At 38.5% G+C, this 18,228-nt stretch overlaps 1 protein-coding gene across 1 annotated transcript; it reads left to right on the top strand.

Annotated features, from left to right (window-relative positions):
* Nucleotides 1-263: 263 nt before the first annotated feature.
* Nucleotides 264-18,036, top strand: FAM98B (family with sequence similarity 98 member B). Its single transcript, XM_064658485.1, has 8 exons — nt 264-411; nt 1,199-1,347; nt 2,142-2,276; nt 2,963-3,141; nt 10,512-10,592; nt 10,968-11,084; nt 13,305-13,472; nt 14,818-18,036. Exons 1-8 carry the CDS (start codon nt 347-349, stop codon nt 15,148-15,150), a joined length of 1,227 nt encoding a protein of 408 aa, XP_064514555.1. The 5' UTR covers nt 264-346; the 3' UTR covers nt 15,151-18,036.
* Nucleotides 18,037-18,228: the final 192 nt, after the last annotated feature.

The following is an 18,228-nucleotide window of genomic DNA, read 5'->3' as shown; positions in this document are numbered from 1 at the left end:
GATGGAGCGGGTAGATGTCGGGTGAGCCGATACACCGGGCAGGGTTTGGGCCACGTCCGCGGCACAGCCGCAGGGCCCGGAGACGAGCCGCGCCGGGGGAAGGGTGAGGGCCCCAGTGCGGGAGGAAAGGCAGAGCCAGCCTGGCCTCCACGGAAGGTTCATCCCCAGCCACGAGCGCGGCGGCCCTCGGCGGCTCCGCAGCAGCTGCGGGCGGGGGCGGCCCGGCAGAGGGGCGGGGGCAGCCCGGGGCCTCCCCCGCCCGGGCTCCCGCGCTGCGGCAGCGGAACGCGCTGGCGGGCGCGGGTTGCGGAGGGCCGGTTTGGGGCGCGCACCGCGCGGCGCCGGCATGAGGGAGCTGCCGCCGGGCCCGGCGATGGAGAGCGACATCTTGGACGCGCTGGAGGCCCTGGGGTAACCGGGGAACAGCGGCAGCTTCCCTTGCGGGGGGCCGGGGAAAACCCGGCCGGGCGCGGAGCGGGGCAACGCCGCCGCGGGCGGGAGGCCGGGCCGGGGGCGGGGGTGGAGGCGAGAGGAGGGGAGCGAGGGGTCGGCGGAGGGACGGGATCCGCGTTGCGGCGGTGCCGGGTGGGCCCGGTGGGGCTGGGCCTCGGGCCTCGCCCGGCAGCGCGGTCACGGCGGGTGCGGGGGCTCGCCCTGGGTGTGACGGGGGAGGGCAGGGGGGCGCGGCCGCGCCGCGGGTGCGGGGGCGCACACCGGGGGCCAGTCACAGCGGCGGCCGCGGGGTCTGGTCGGGCAGCACCTCGCTCTTTGGTGCCTGCTGACCTCCCGCGATGTGCTTCGGATGCTACGGAGCAGAAACGGTGTAAAATTTAGTTTAATTTTCAGTTGTCTTATTGCTAGGGCTGTGAATTGCTAATATTAGAAGGAGATTTAACTAAACATTTGAATTAATACTTAAGTTCTCTATTAAGGATGTACTGAGAGTTGAAAGTCTGTTTTCACGTATCATGTGAAAATGCCTGCCTCCTATTTTCTAACAGACTATTTTGTTTCTAAATGACCAATAATTTTTTAGTGTGTTTAAAAAAAAGTCTAAATTATTCCTTGACAAAAGTAACTTCCAAGGATTAATTCCTTCAAGTGTAGTTACTAACTAGCTTATAGTAAAATAATTTAAAAACATGTAGATTTTATGTTAAACTTGCTTCTTATTGCTAATGTTTATCTGTCTGTGCAGGTACACAGGTGCCCTGTTGGAGGAGGAAGCACTGAACAAAGCAGCAGAAAATGGATTGTCTTCACCAGAATTTTTTGAGCTTTGTGTTTGGTTAGGTTCCCAAATAAAATCACTTTGCAATATGGAAGAAAGCATCACTTCAGGAGATGGTATATGAATGCAAATTTAGTAAAGCAATTTTGTATTTGTTCAGTGGATTTAGACCCATATTGTTCAGCTAACAATGAAGTTACAGTGTTGAAGTTTACAAGATAACTGAAAGCCAAGCTGAGGCTGATATTTCTGTGTATGTACCTCTTAGATTAAGGTCTTGTGTTGTGAAGATTGTTTCAAAAGAAAAAAAAGAAGGTTATTTTGGATGGGTTTTGGTCTACGTAAATATAAAAAGTAATTCACCCATGTAATCATATTTTTATGGCTTAAATTGCAGTGCCTAGTATTTTTGTCTTGTTGATCCAATGCAGCATTCCATTCAGCACTGTGTGTAGATATGTGAGATGCTCAGTAGTGTTACCTGATAATTTCTGTTGAGTGCTGGACTTTGGATGAGAGTTCATATTACTTATGTTTTCACCAAAAAAGTAGTAAAACTAACTGAAAATAATGGGCTCATGACTCCTGTAATTTCTTCATCAGAAAATTAACTGCAGTGACCACTATTTTGTGACATAAACAGTTCACTTCCTTGGGATGTTTGTTTGCATTTGTGTCTTCAGAGACACGAATTCACCTTCTCATTCAAAGCATGAGTACAATACACTATCGTAAGGCTTGTCTGCTCATAGGACATTTTCAAGAAAAAAAGAAAATGTTACTAGTGTGGTTTGTGGTTAATCTTTGTCTGGGCTGTTGAAATCTGCAATTTAAGTGTATAAGTTAAGAAAATTAGATTGCAGTTTGATGTTTTTGTAAAAAGACATAAACTTTGCATTTATTTCCATAGGTATGAAAGATATAGAGAGCTTCCAGCTTGAGATGAGTGGCTTTCTGAGAGAAATGGCTTGTCCATATTCATCACTTATATCTGGAGACATCAAGGACAGATTAAGAGGGAAAGAAGATTGTCTTAAACTCCTGTGTAAGTAGTTACCATTTTTCCCATCTATAATACAGTATTTTACGTGCATGCCTTATTGTTACTGTATGATTTACATTGAAGAGTTCTATATGTGTCTTTAAATTGATGTGTACAATCATTACAGCTCAGCTAAGCACGCATCAGCTCACTTGTGCAGAAGTGGAAAATAGAAACGTGTTAGAAAACTGGTTTAGCTGAAACTAAAATTTGTTTTCAAACTATGGTTCAACCTTCTGAGGCCTCCTGATCCTTCTCTTGATCCAGTTCCAGTTCACCTAAACTGAGACCTTGCTTCCTGCTTTTCTGAGAGGTTTCTGCACAGCTTGAACAGAAATGCTGTGTGATTTGAAAGTAGTGAAAGCAGGATTGAGAGAAGGGAAGTCAAAGTTTAAGCTGGACAAAGGAGTGGCAGCAGGAACCAGTGTGATAATACGAAACTAGCCAAGGAACTGGTGGTGGAAATGAGTTGAACAGTTAAATAAAATTTGTGGACTGAATGTAGGAAGTCAGGTGAGAGGGAGTTTAGGTAAAGAATAGGAAACTGATACTGACCTGTCCAGAAGAGAAATGAGAGTCTTCTGTCTATCATGGTTGTCTTTTAAGTGTATATTGTAGGTGTATATGTGAATGTGGATGCAGAATTATTTATGTCTCTAAATCTGCCATTATAACACTTTTCTCTTTAGTATTTCTAAGTACAGAACTTCAGGCGTTAAAGATACTGCACAACAAGAAAATCAAAGGCTCTCATTTGGAAAAGCACAGTGAAATTATTCAGGAAGTGCAAGCTATTTGCGATGCACTGGGTCTGCCAAACTCCTCGTCTTCTGGTATTCCTCCCTTGTTAACCAATGTGGAACAAAAGGTATGGGCTTTTATGTGTTCTCTCTATTGCTAAACTATAAGCATTATCTCTGTAAGCATTCATCCTAGAGTTAAGGGCCCAGCAGTCTTGTCTGTAAAAGCCCTACCTGACAAATGTGAGGGAATTTTAATTCTGAAATCCAGCTTAGTGTTTTAAGTTAAACTATTTTAGTTATGAGGTGAAGTATTTCAGCATTTCCCTGAGGTTGCCATCTACTTAATGAGACATACTTTGCCATGCAAGTTTAAGGTGTCAGATTTCCTCTTACCCATTCAAATGTGCTGCAGCAAGCAGAAGATTTTGGGTAATAACTGATTGTGCATTTATGTACCTCTAGTTATTTCTGGCATGTATTTAAATGTAATATCCAAAATTTAAATTAGTTAATTGCAAGTATTGATTTGTTAGTGCCATTGCTTTAGTTGCAGAAGAGGATGAAAATGCCTGAATTGCCAGTAGTCAGCCATATTAAAAGTCAGCCACCTTAAACCTTATTCAACAGGATTGTAGTGTCCCTCCAGGTTCTAATTCATTTCACTGTCATGATCTTTAGTCTGATTTCCTTATTGCAGAATGTAAATAGGCTCTTGAGGTGGCATTTATCTTTTGTGTCAGACAGCTGAAAGTTTTGCTTTTATTTCTCTCTAGTATTATTTCTCTCTTTAGAGAGTGGGTGACCAACCCCCCCTGAAGAGGGGAATGAAACTCCCTCTGCTTCTGAGTCTTTTTACATGCCTTTACATGCTTCTGAAATCTTTTTACATGATTTTACATGATTATTCTTTTTAACTTTCTCCTCATCAACCAGTGAGCAGTTGAACATTGAGAGATTTTGGGGAGAGGGCCTGTTACATGGTTTTGTTACATCTGTATGTCTTTAGCCTGACAAGACAAAACCTTTGATTTATAAAAATTAAGGTGACAATGAAAATGCCTATTCCTGCACTATTAACTTTGCTTGATCTTTTTAGTTCTAAGGAAATCTTTAGTCTTTCTGTTATGTGTTTTTGAAAGGATGAAGAAACAATTCTAGCACTGTTTTCTAAGAATTAAAATGTCTGAGTTACAGCTAATAACTAATTGATTTAAACTGGCCTGCTACTGCTGATCTCCCTCCGTGGGTGTTACCTGTGTTTACATTCCTGTGTTGTATGCTGCAGCCATGGCCAGTGGCCTTCCTTGCTTCGCTTGTCAGGTACAGATTTACTTTCATGCCATTATGGGGATAGGACTCTAGTTCTGCAGCTGTGGGACAGCAAGACCAGACCTGGTGCACCAGTTCATTCATACACAGGTAGTGATTCTAGAAGATTTTTTTTTTAATTATTAGACACCCGGTATCTGCCACCTTTTGCAAAGTCTGAGATTTCCTATCAGATAAGACCACAGGCTTCAATTGTGTGTGTAGTGTTGCTGTCACAGTTTGTGTAAACTGTTATGGTTTCAGAAGTACTGAAGTGAACAGAATCTTTAAAGCATGTTATCTTTTTTATTTTATTTTTTTAAATAGTACTGTCTGGGCTATTTTCCAGTAGTTTTAAGGTCTGTCAGTTCCATAGTGGTTATACCACTTGTTCTCACTTCAGAGTCTAGAAATGCAGCAAAAGTAGTTTGTTCATCTTCCGTGCCTCTAAATTAATAGTGTAAATTTTTCTCTGCATGTTTCATCCCTTATAAACAAAGGATTTTTTCCTACCTCTTAGATTTTGTAGAATTTCTACTATCTGTTCACTTGTCCTTCACCCATTACTTTAATATAGGACAGGTTCAGAGTTATTTTGATACATTATAGAGTTAGAGACCTACATTTATAGGTATAGCTGCATTAGAAAGGTAGTACCACCAATTAAAGTCCATTGGCTTTGTAAACATTTTTTTGAGCACCTTTGTTACCTTTTTTAATATTCTCACAAAAATTCACATGAAATGATTGCAAAATATTTTTGCAAATATTTTGTGCCTTTTGATTTAATAAGATTCTGCGTAAAGTTGCAGTGTTGATTTTTAGTATTATATCACTCGTAATAGAAACCTACATACTGATCTAGTGTATGTATTTGTTGTATCTGTAGCATTTCAACATGTCTACTCTTTGTCTCTGTCTAGCATCTTCAGCATTCTCAGTAGCTGTGGGAGTAGTTCTGAGCGTAGTTTGGCTGTGCAGCAGCAATCTACCAAAGGGACAGATCACACATTGTGTTTTGGTATGGAACGTTAGAACATTGATTGTTTTAAATAATTTTTAGTTTATTTAAAAGACTAGTATAAAATGAGAATTGCTTTCTTCATTCAAACTGAGTTTTGTAGTAGCTCCAACTTTGAATATGCAATCATAGCTAATATCTTCTGCATCTCCTGTCATTAACTGGGATAGTGGTTATCAACATACATAGGAAAATGTGAGAGAGAAATTGACAGTATTACAGCCTTCTACCACTAAATATATTTTATTTTATTGTATAGTAATGAAAAACTAATAGCAATTTTTTAGTTTTTTAAGGTGCTGTTCCCTTTTAAAGTGTGTTTGTAAAGGGCAACTCTAGGAGTCATTCTGAAATTTAGTGCCAAAAGCCCCATAAATTCTAAAGATTCTGAATCTGATTAAAGATTCAGAAAAGTTTATGCCAGTGTTGTGCTTTTTAACTCATGCTCACATCTGGCTTTTTTCCAGTCAAGATAGTGTGAGTTTTACACCTAATTACAAAGTTACATTGGAATACTGTTTAGTTGAAAAATGTCTTAAGTTATACTATTCAAAAGACTTCTAAGATTTTTTTGCCCAAGTAATTTGCTTTCTGATATGTGAAAAGTAGTTCCTTTTTTTTTACATATTAGTAGAGAATGAAAAGAAACTATAAAATATTACCAAAGAAACTAAATCAAAACTAAGCTAAAATAACATTTAAGTGAACTATGAGAAGAATGCTTTTTAAAATATTTGGGTACATTTCCTAGAATTTGTTAATATTTAAATTAATATGTTGCTTTTAACTGTTGGTGTGTAGTAATTTTACAGCTGTAATGATGCCTGTACAGTGGAGTGATTTTAGGTGATCTTCCTGCAATTGTGCAGTACACCTTATGACTAATTAGGACAATATTCTTTCCTTAAAATGTTAATACTTTAACTTAAACTAATAAAATTATACCGCTCCCCAGGTCAGGATTTTTCAAAATCTTAGAAACCCTGGAGGTGCATGTATATATGATTATCTGTGCAAAAGGTGTTAAACAAAAATTACTGCTGTGTTTTGACAGCGGATAATGATAATTAATAAATATATTGAACATGATAATTAAATGTGAGCTAAATGCTTTTAAAGGAGTACAAAATTACAAACAAGTGAAAAATGTCATGTTCAATACATAAAGATATGCTTTTTTTTATAACAGTAGAATAACTGTGTATTTTTATATAGCAGATTTTGAAGTTGGTATTTTTGTCTCAAACAGATCCAACAGCTGATTTGTTTTCATTCAATTTTTAGAGAGTGTGTGAACTTCCAAAGCAATTTCATAAATATTTAGTGTTACCAAGGTCATTGATTACACAGTATGTCGAATAGTCAAGTATACTCATCTCCATCTAGTTTTAATTATTTGGTTTGCTTTTTTACAGCTGAATGTGTGAAAACTTGAGGATGCTTTGGCTGTGACAATTTGTTTTGCATTTCTTTGAGTATTTTTTCACTGCTCTTTTATCTGGGCACTGCTTTTGGTATTGTGGTGGGTTTTTTTAAACTCACGCTTATCCTTCTTAATCTAGGGCAACTGTCATGTTTGGGAATGTGGTTTATAGCGTAGATTCTCATATTTATTGTGTTCTTGTCCTCTGGCAGACAAGTGTATGTCAAAGTCCTTGTGCTCATAGCTCTGTCACCAGTCAAGGCTGAACAATGTATTCTGCAGCTGTAAGGCAGCTCAGCTTATTTCACTGTTATAGTAATAGGATTTCCCCATGAGGCTGCTGGTGGGAGTGAGGAGTAAAGTGGAGGTTCAGTAATCTGGGTATGACTTTACAGTGTGTCACAAGCATGGACAAGTTCACCAGTGAAAAGATTCTTCCTTAACTGCTCCTTGATTAGTAAACCAGTACTGGATAAAAATTACATAGGTATTCTCTTTAACTTGAAAAGAAGAGGTTGCAGAAATTTGGGGGTAGTTCTCAGTCAGTAAAGGATTGTTTTATTTAGCTGGTCTTGTTTCTTTTACTTCCGATTTTCATTTATTATCTTCCTTAATTGTTCTTTCTAAACTTCCTTTAATTTTTCAGTCTATAGGAATCAGGAGTATGCGGTGCCAATAGATTTGTGATGGCACAATATATGACTTTTGTATGTGGAGCTCAGTGACTTGCAGTAATTCTAATCTTTAGATAATATTCAGCATCACTGGTCTTCAGATCTTTTTTACATTCTAGCTGCAAATTACATTGAGGATTTGTTTTTGTTTTGTTGTGTTGGTTTTTTGTTCCAGCAGCCAGTCTCGTGTTGATAAGACTCTCTTCTTTTCAGCTCATTAGAACTTGTGAGGTTATATTTCTGACCTTAATCGTACATGGATAGACACTTCTTACCCAGTAGAATTTTTAATTCATCTGCTGTTCATTCCTTCTTGTATACTCATTACTGATTTCTTCATCTCTTGCTGTCATACTGATCTTGTTTTATTGTTGATTATTAACTTTAGATTTTGATTCTTCAGACATTTGTATAAATTCAAAAATGGTTTGCACTTAGGTGCATTTGAATTTTGGAGTGGAATATGAGAGGCACCATGTACATGCTTCAGCAAAATCAAAAAAAAGTTGGCTACATTTAGGAGATGGACAGACAACCCTGGAGTGCTTTTTGTAAAGAAAATAAAGGTTGTAGAAAAGCAAAAATTATCAGAGAAAGAGGAGTATTGGGCATCAGTAGGGTAAATGGAACTGAACTTTACCTCTTATTTTAATGTGGTTTTTTATACGAATGGAATATAACAGCAGGGAATATTACAATAATTAGATGGCTGCTTTTCAGATACTACTAAGCCATCTTTTCTGCTGGAGTCAAAATACTGTTTTGCCATAATTTGCTCACTGCAAAATATTTTTTCCTGGGGTATTGTGTTTTTAATTTGTCAGTGCTGCCCAGAGGTGATGTAAAATAACAAAATATGTACACCTTAATTTAGCAATCACTGGGGATGATATTTCTGTAGTATATGGAGCTCAAAACTGAGCTTTGAACCATACCTTTATGATAAATGTAATGTAAATGCCTGTGTGCCTACATGAAGTCTTATAATTCTTGCAGATGTATCTAATGGCTCTCCCAAGCTACAGGTTTTACTGTAGATCATGCACTACCTTAATCCTTCCTTTGACATATAAAAGAAAATTAACACTAGTTTTAGTCTTGTTTTACTTGGTTCCCCATAATAATTTTTCTCCCACAGCACACTCCTGAAAAAGCTGACAGCCTGCAGCTTGGACAGGGGCACTCTGTGCTGGGTTAGGAACTGGCTGGAGGGCCGGGCCCAGAGAGTGCTGGTGAACGGTGCTGCATCCAGTTGGCAGCCGGTCACCAGTGGTGTCCCCCAGGGATCAGTGTTGGGCCCAGTTCTATTTAATATCTTTACTGATGATCTGGATGAGGTGATTGAGTGTACCATTAGCAAATTTGCAAGATGACACCAAGATGGGGGGGAGTGTTGATCTGCTGGAAGGCAGGAGGGCTCTTCAGAGGGACCTGGACAGATTGGAGAGATGGGCTGATTCCAACGGGATGAGGTTCAACAAGGCCAAGTGCCAGGTCCTCCACTTTGGCTACAACAACCCCATGCAGCACTACAGTCTGGGGACAGAGTGGCTGGAGAGCAGCCAGGCAGAGAGGGACCTGGGAGTTTGGATTGACAGGAAGCTGAACATGAGCCAGCAGTGTGCCCAGGTGGCCAAGGTGGCCAATGGCATCCTGGCCTGGATCAGGAACAGTGTGGCCAACAGGTCCAGGGAAGTGATTCTTCCCCTGTACTCAGGGCTGGTGAGGCCACACCTGGAGTACTGTGTCCAGTTCTGGGCCCTTCAGGAAGGACATTGAGGTGCTGGAGCAGGTCCAGAGAAGAGCAACAAGGCTGGACTGGAGCACAAGTCCTATGAGGAGAGGCTGAGGGAGCTGGGGTTGTTTAGCCTGGAGAAGAGGAGTCTCAGGGGAGACCTCATCACTCTCTACAACTCCCTGCCAGGAGGTTGTAGCCAGGTGGGGGTTGGTCTCTTCTCCCAGACAACCAGCAGTAGGACAAGAGGGCACGGTCTTAAGCTGTGCCAGGGGAGGTTTAGGTTGGATATTAGGAAGAAATATTTTACAGAGAGAGTAATCAGATATTGGAATGGGCTGCCCAGGGAGGTGGTGGATTCTCCATCCCTGGAGGTTTTTAAGAAGAGACTGGATGTGGCACTTAGTGCCATGGTCTAGTAACCACAGTGGTGTTGGATCAAGGGTTGGACTTGATGATCTCAGAGGTCTTTTCCAACACGGTTGATTCTATGATTCTATTCTATGATTCTGTTTACTAAAGCAAATGAAGATGTAGTTCTTCTCCCCATCAGACTGTGTACAAAACTTGCAGGAACAGTATTATGGATGCAGTCTACTCCAGCTGAAAAATCAACTGGCTGACAAGATACGTACAAGTGTTGCCAGCATTCATGGTAATGGTTTTAGAAGAGCTGTGCCAAAGGAAGTTCACTCAAGAAGAGGAGGTAGATGTTTCTTGTAGTGAGAGAGGAGAATGCAGTGGTGTTTGGGAGGCAGAGAGAGCATTCTGGATAGGATTGCTGAGGGCAAGAGCTAATGGAAGAAGTATAAGCAAGGTTGATTTGAAGTGAATGCAAAAGTCTTAAACATAATGTTAGCTGCAGCCAATTATAGGATGAGAGCAAAATTTGAGAGAGAATGACTGCATACTTATCATCTCTACTGCCTTTCTTACTAGCACCCATCACCAAAATGCCCCGTCTAGCATTTTGCAACAGAACTGCTAGCTTCCAGTTGTTGTAGTTAGAACATTTGGTACTGTGTAAAACGAGTAATTTAACTAGTCCTACTTTCTATATCCATTTGATAAATTTGCTGTATAGCTTTGTTCTATTATCAGGAGAAGCGCCATGACATAAAATATTTTTGTGTAGAGGCTGGTCATTTTATGCAAGTATTCAGGAAATCTTTTTGTAATGGATCATAAGCCATAAGATATGTACCTGCTTTTGTGAGTCTGCTAAAACAGATTTGCTGTGTTTGATCTTACAAGTAGCAAAATGATTGTGAAGAATTGGGCTGAAATAAATCTAAATATCATTTGTGTTCTGAGATGCATGTGTTTTGTTTCAGATAAAGGACATTCTCGCAAAAGTTCAAAACAAACATGTGGGGAAATCACTGCTAACAAAACCTCTGAATTCTGACCAAGTGGTAAAGAAAAGTTTCTCCATTTATTTTCAGTATTTAACAGGATGTTCAAAATTAATGCATACAACTTCATTTAACTTTGCCTATTTTGCAGTCACTGTTCTGTTGCTAAGTATTAAAATTCAATTGCTAAGTATTAACTATGATAATCAAATACTTCCAGAATTAACATTATAACCTTGTGTTGATTCATCCATTATTAACTTTCAAAACGTTTTCTATATACATACTACTGTTGGATTATATAGATGCTATGTAGTTTATAGTGGTCACCCAGGAATAAACATCTTAGTTGATGAATGGGGTTAACTTTGAATTGACTTCTATAACTTTATATATATATTTGAGTGTTTGAATTTTTTTATTGTAACACTGCAGAAAAGATTGGAAAAAATCAATGATGCTCTTCGGAGTGAGTACGAATGTCGACGACGCATGTTAATGAAGAGGCTCGATGTGACTGTACAATCTTTTGGCTGGTCTGATAGAGCAAAGGTAAACTTAACGTTGTCTTCGCTTCCTGTGGGTGGGAGTCGGCTACAGTTGCCTGGTCTTCCTACAGAATATGCATACCATGTAAATACACTTCATTACTGTTGTCTTTTTTCCAGCCTCTCATCTTGGGTTGTAATATTCAAATCCTAGGTATTGAGGAGGGGGAAGGATTTAATCAGATGGCACAGTCCATCGTCTTTGATTGCTTATAGCTGCACAGTTAGAAATTCTAGCATCCTCTGTTGGGGTTTCTCACTTTAATAAGTTTGAATCTCCCTTTTTTCTTTTCTATATCTAACCCCCTCCTATCATGTAAATTAGGAGGGAACCTCAACATTTCTCATGCAGATGCAAAAGGAAGACAAACACTGGGCCTTAACAGAGATCGGCTGCAAAAGTGACTGCTCATAAAGTCACTGAAATTACAGTAACTGCTGCCTATCTTGCATTCAGTGCTACTGAGTGAACAGCTGGTTGGTTGAACAGGTTGTTTGAATAGCAGCCAGCTTGTGTGAGACAATCACACAATTACTTTAATCTTTCAGGTCGCTAAAAATTCCAAAGCGCTCCCTGGATTTGCCCTGCTGGTATCATTTTAATTGTGATCATTTCATTTGTACTATTTCCTAAAACTGTATATTAAAAAAAAAACATGATAGTCTGATATTTCTGATCTAGAAATAGATCTTGTTTCTGTCCAAAAGAATGGAGAGATAAGATACACCAGGTTTGTAATTTGATGAATATACATGTGAGAAGCTGGAGACAGATGTTTTTGCTCATGAGCTGCAAGATCAGCTTTCCTTCGAAAGGTAGAATGCTTAAGGTGGTTAAACCTTAAAACTTGAAAAGCTTACTGAAAGTATGGATTGTTACAAGTCTTCGTGGTGTTACAATTTATCATTGACACATGCATACTAAAGTCTAGATGAGTCTAGACTGAGTCTAGATGCTTCTGTGCTTTTTTGGAATGGCTCACTATGTATTTTCTGAGAGGGTTGTGAATGCTTTTATGCTGCAAGAAAGGAAGAGGGGGACATTTAGTTCACAGAAGCCAGGAGTCATTCCTACGTGCATAACTTCCTTACAGCTGTACCAAGACAATTATATATCTTCAAATGTAAAGGATACTTCTAAAATATAGGTGATGTTAACTGATGACTAACTTAAGCAGACTAAAACTTGAGTCACTTGCTATTGTTCCATTCAAACAATGTGAAAAACAATGAATGCACTTTTGCAATAGAAAAATAGTTTAAAGAGCTTTTTAATGATGATAAAGTAGTCAGATTATTAACTTTTCTGTCTTTTTAAGACTATTGATGTGAAATATGTGCAGTTAAAGAAATAAAAAGGTTACATATTAATTCAAAATTACATATTATTTTTAATCTTTTTTTCCCCCATTCGTGTTGCAGGAATATTTGTTCATGACTTCTTCAAGACAGTTTTGGGGATGGAATATGTTTTGGCATTGATATACTTTGGATTTATTTTTTTTAAGCCAAGAGGCAAATTGTTGTCTTTTTTAATTTATTTATTAGCTTGCCATTTTCCCCACCTCTAAATAGGTATTGATACGTTTCTCTGATTTGGATGGTGTGGCATTTTTAGTCTTTATTTTTTTAACTTGTTCAGTCCCCAAGAGGGGTAAGTTTGCAGACTGAAATGAGTCCATAAATGGTGCAGTAATTACCTAGCAAAACAGTCAAGTCAAAGGAACAGCACCTGTTGTCTGGTCTAGCCAAGATCAAATGGTTTTTTTGCTCTGAAGATTATTCTAGATGTTCCCAGAAAGTGTATTTATTTTTCTTTTTCGCTAAACAAATGAAACATCAAAGTATGCCTGAAAAAATCTTATTTTCTGCCCTTCTCAGTCTCACTTTTTCATGGCTTGCACAAGTATTTTGCTGCATTAATACATTTTCAAGTTTCCACAAATTTACCTTACTTTGAAGCTACACTGTTAACATTACATTTAGAAGTGATCTCTTAAATATGGTTATGTAGAGCAGTAATGAGCAGTACTTTTTGTCTAATAGCTCCACCAATATGAAGAGAATTGGTAATAACTGGTACTGTATTTTGTAAGATAATCCTATATTTACAAAAGCTATACCTCATGTTCAAATTGAAACTTACTGAGAGCAGTACATGGTTTACAGTAAATTGGTGTGTTTTATGGATAGCAAGTAAGTTGTGTTTGATTTTATCATTTAGGTAAAAACAGATGAAATAGCACGTATCTATCAGCCCAAGCGCTATGCATTATCTCCAAAGTCAACTATTACATTAGCTCACCTGCTTGCTGCTCGAGAAGATTTATCCAAGATCATAAGAACAAGTAGTGGGTCAACACGGGAAAATACTGTCTGTGCTATCAACAAGGTATACTTTTTGTTTCTGGGTTGTGATAAAAGGACATGGGAGTTTACAGACCTATCAAAAGTAATTCCAGAACTATATTCTTTGCTTAGCATTTTCATATCATTTTTTCCTGTTAAGAAGGTTTGCAGTATTCCAGTGTATGTTGCAGCAACTTCTTTTTTTATCTTGCTACACAGTCAGTCATGCAACAGGATGAAACAGTGGTGTGGATGAGAAGGAACAGTGGTGGGGTTGTTCATGTGTGCGCATGTGCAGGGGGAGTTGTTTGTAAATGACCTCCTGAGTTCAGTGGAACTGCACCCTCAAGTTTAAGGGTATGTGTAAGTATTTCTGGTATCAGTTCCTGGGCTACCTGTTGCCAGGACTGTGTTGTTTGGTTTGTAAACCAGCATTCTTAGTTCATCAGTGTATTATAAATCACAAAAACTTTGGTAGAAATGTCATTTTCCTGCAAAATAAAATTATTTGGTTTGGCTACAGTAATAAATCAACATGGTACTCCTTTCTTGTGTGTGATAAAAGCTGAAGCTTGCAAGCAATGACATTCAAAAGATGACTAAACCTGCTTTATTAATCCTGTATTTACAGATTTTTCTTAAGTTTTCTGCCTCATTTAGATACCCTTTAATATGTTTTGATCTGAAAGACACTGAAATTTCTTAACTATTTTAGGATCTCAGAGAAAGTTGTTTTTTTTCTTGAGAGGACTTTAGTTTGAGTGCCTGGGACTGACCAGAGAATGTTAACATTAATCACACAGAGTTTAGGAAATATGAAAACAACAACAAAAACCCCTACTCAGATACCTCTTTGTTTTTCAACTTAACATTTCATGTAACTTTGTCCAGTACAGTCTCTCTTATTTCATGCTAATACCCACTCCTTTGAGAGTTGCACATCAGTTTGACAATCTGTTTTTTGCCAGCTGATTAGGTTTGAATTTGAACTTTGAGAGTTAAGCAGCAGAGCCACATCATAAGGAATCTTTTCTATATGAATATATATATTTGGGTATTCATATGTATTATATATGAATGATGTACATTGCTTATTGCAATACTAATACTTCACGTGTGTGTAGTGTTCTTCATAAAAATGTCACAAAAATAATATGAGCTAGCTAGCTGTTACGTTGTTTATAGGTGGAAAATGGGAACACTTTCAAAGCTCTGTTGTGGTGTTACAAGGACAGGGAATAGTGATTCTGCTGTCAGGCATCTCACTGAGGGGCCATATTTCCTTAAAAGAGCTGGAAGTGGTTTTCTGTCCATAGCAGAGGAATCCTATGTCTCTTCAAGTTATTAATACTATTTTTTAACTCAAAATGACCTATTTTTCCATATAGGTTCTGATGGGGAGAGTACCAGATCGTGGAGGCAGACCAACAGAGATTGAACCACCTCCTCCTGAAATGCCTCCGTGGCAAAAAAGACAAGAAGGTGGTGGAAGAGGTGGCTGGGGAGGTGGTGGTGGTGGTGGAAGGGGCAACTGGGGGGGTGGAGGGGGTAGAGGAGGAGGAGGTGGAGGTTTCAGAGGTGGTGGGAGAGGTGGAGGTGGCTTCCAGGGTGGAGGTGGCTTCCAAGGTGGAGGTGGCTTCCAAGGTGGCAGGGGAGGTTATGGTGGCAGGGGAGGCTATAGTGATCCATATGGTGGAAGAGGAGGATACCGAAGATACTAAAGTACTGTAAATCTTAACAGAATAACTGGCAAAATATAGTGGTGGTGTTTACTGGTATTAGACATTAGGTATGTTGATTTGGGCTTAGGTTAGAATTAAGTATGACCATATGAATCATTGCATTAGACCAACTGATGTTCTCATTGAGTCCTTTTAGTTCACAGAGCTTTTATACTAAAATGTGATGACTAAAGTCCTTGTTTTTCATATTGCTTATATGGTGTTTTTTATGTCATTTTATTTAAAATAAGCCTCAGAAAACTGAATAAAACCCTTTCTAAACAAACAAAAATATATTAATGTTCAGACTTCTCTAGTTATTGCATGTTGCATATCTACTCCCCTGCTCCAAAATGCTGTGTAAAAAAAAAAAAAAACAAAATAGGCCTAAGAACCAGATGAAACCACTTTTAAAAGACTCTAGAATGCTTTCAAGGCTTTTTCTCTGCATCTAGTTTTCATGTGGGACATGCAAGTGAATTTTAATTTCAAATGTTGAAATCCTTAAGGCTTTGGTCAAAATTATTCAGTTAGATTGGATTATTCTTCCAGAACTTCACATTAAATTAACATTCTGAATTAATACTCTTACAGAAACTAATAAAATCAGATTGTTTTTTATAGTCATAATGTATTAGAGACTATTTGAAGGTCTGAACATGTACTGTAAACTCAGAATCATGGTGAGTTTTGATAGGGTCCTATTCCATTTTATTGGCATTTCATGAAAGTATTTTAAGACCAGATTGGGCAGAAAACCTGCAGCCATCATGTGTGGTAAGCATGTATATATCCTTCTGAATCAGCCTTGAGACATAAAATTTGAATAAGCTGAGCTTCTTAAGAAAAAACATACCATTTCTTCTTCTCCTATCTTTTTTTTTTTTTTCCTCCCCTGTCTGCTCTGTGTTTGGGAGTCACGAACTGCCCAGTTAATAAGACATCTCATACAGCAGTCAGCCTTCCTCAGTGATTTCTCTCTCTCACTCTGCCAATCTGAAAGAATCTCTGTCTTGATACGGTATGGGTGCCTTCTCCCTCATTCAGTGTTACTCTAGAAGGAGTTAGCTGTCACACAATTATGGCTGTAAATATATGTAGACAGAAATTTAGAGCTGTCACTTAAAGAAGACAGTTTCTGCTGTCCAGTGACTTTTAGATCTCCTCCCCTGCTGTGAGGCCTCTCCTGACAACAGAGGTGGAACAGGGGGATGATGCCTGAGTACATACTCATGAAAACATTTATCAGGGTCAGTTTACTACAGAGAGATTCAGAAAGGCATCTGATAAGCCTGGAGGTATCTGTTGATTAAATAATGTGGCAGCCTTGAAGCACTTGTAGCTATAGGCTTAACTGCAGCTTGAACTTTAGGATTTGATTTTGGGTTTATATTTCACGGTTACAAGTTCTTTCTGCACAAATTTCCTATTGGAGTCCATTGGTATGCTTTAAAGATTTTTTTTTTTTACCTTCATAAACACATGCATCATGTCCTGTTTCATTGCCGGCTTTATGCATGAATGTAAAGCTCTGTTCAAAATCAAATTATTATCTCTTTCAAAAGCCTGTGTAGTTTTTATTAACTAGCCATCACCAACTTTTTAATTTGAAATTTTAATTCAGATAACCTTCAAAAGTTTTTTGTCTGTTATGTCCTCTCTGATCATAGTTTGCCTGAGAATGCTGCTTCTAATGTGATAGATATGACCTTACCCAGGCTTTAGGGTTACAGCAGGTGCCTGACAAAAAGAGGCAGGAGTTTTCCTGGCTTGAACATGTTAGCTTGGATGTGAACTTTTGCAATAATGGCTAAATGTCACCCAACTGCTAGCAATGTAGTTCCTTTGCCGTTTTTTTTCCTATGCTCCTTTGTGGCCTAAAGCCCTTGGCAGCCTCTGCAGTTTTTATGGGGAGACCCTCATGGATCACATGGGAGCATAGTACTGGTTCTCTTGATTTTGAGCATGGTTTTTGCTTAATACTCTGGAATAGCTCAGAAACTGATGACATACCAAGTGAGACTGCTGGCCTTGAAGTACTGGTCAGCAAAAGCATGGATAGTAGTTTTTAACAACCAAAGCCTTAAGAGAAAATTCTGTTTGCTCATCCCAATGTTACTTTTTGTTACAAGTAATCAACAGTGAAGCATGTTGCTTCACCAGGGAAATACACAAGGAAAATCAAACTACTTATCTCTGCTTAAAGATTTCATTAGTCTTAGGATGCAAAGGTGCACCAGTTTAGTTGAATTGTTGTAAATGTGGATGTGCATGTGCGTTGGTATTTTTACACTCATCAGTTCATCTTGTTTATAGTAGGCAGGACAGTTCTGAATGAAGTAAATCATTGAGTGAACCAGGTCCATACCCATTTGAATTCTAACAGTTAAATTATTTCAATATCGTATTTCAATTATATGTGTGTAAACCATGTAAAAGATGGACATTTAAATAGGATTAAGATTTTTTTTCTTAAAAAAGAAAATTTCAGTTTTTCTTAAATAATTTTAAATTTGAAGTCAGGAGTTGAAAACTAAAGTAAGCACCACCACATTTCATAGAGGTATCCTTTGCTGTCCTCTTTTGTCGGAATGTATGCTTTTAGTTTATCAAATGATGCAATAACACCATGAGAATAATTGATTTCAACCTCAAGTTTTGTTTGTCTTGGAAAAAAGTATTTTCAAAAATTCCGTTGTGAGTAAAAGATTTTCATATATATATTTGTGAGTATTTTTGTGTTTTGTCACACTTAGTGAATACCTAGATGAACACTGTCTTGTTCAAGGCCTGAAAAATAGATTGGGGATTTTTTTCAGGAATTGAGAGAGACACTTCTGTTAACAGCTGTAAACACTGAGGAATAAAGCACTGTATTTGAAGTTAGTTGCATCATCTGTGTAGCGTGATTTGGATCCATGATCGTATGTTCCTCCTGTGTTTGTAAGGAAGAATTTCTGCTGGTGATTTACAAGAGTAATGAAACTTTCTTTTTATGGTAATGAAAAATAACGGGTATATATTGACCAAAATGGAGAAGGCTGTAGATAACTATGTAGGACAAGTTTAACAGGCAGG

Source organism: Pseudopipra pipra, chromosome 6, assembly GCF_036250125.1.
Source record: "Pseudopipra pipra isolate bDixPip1 chromosome 6, bDixPip1.hap1, whole genome shotgun sequence".
Classification (NCBI taxonomy): Eukaryota; Metazoa; Chordata; class Aves; order Passeriformes; family Pipridae; genus Pseudopipra; species Pseudopipra pipra.
The sequence above is the reverse complement of the archived record's forward strand: the minus strand, read 5'-3'. Positions and strand labels throughout refer to the sequence as shown.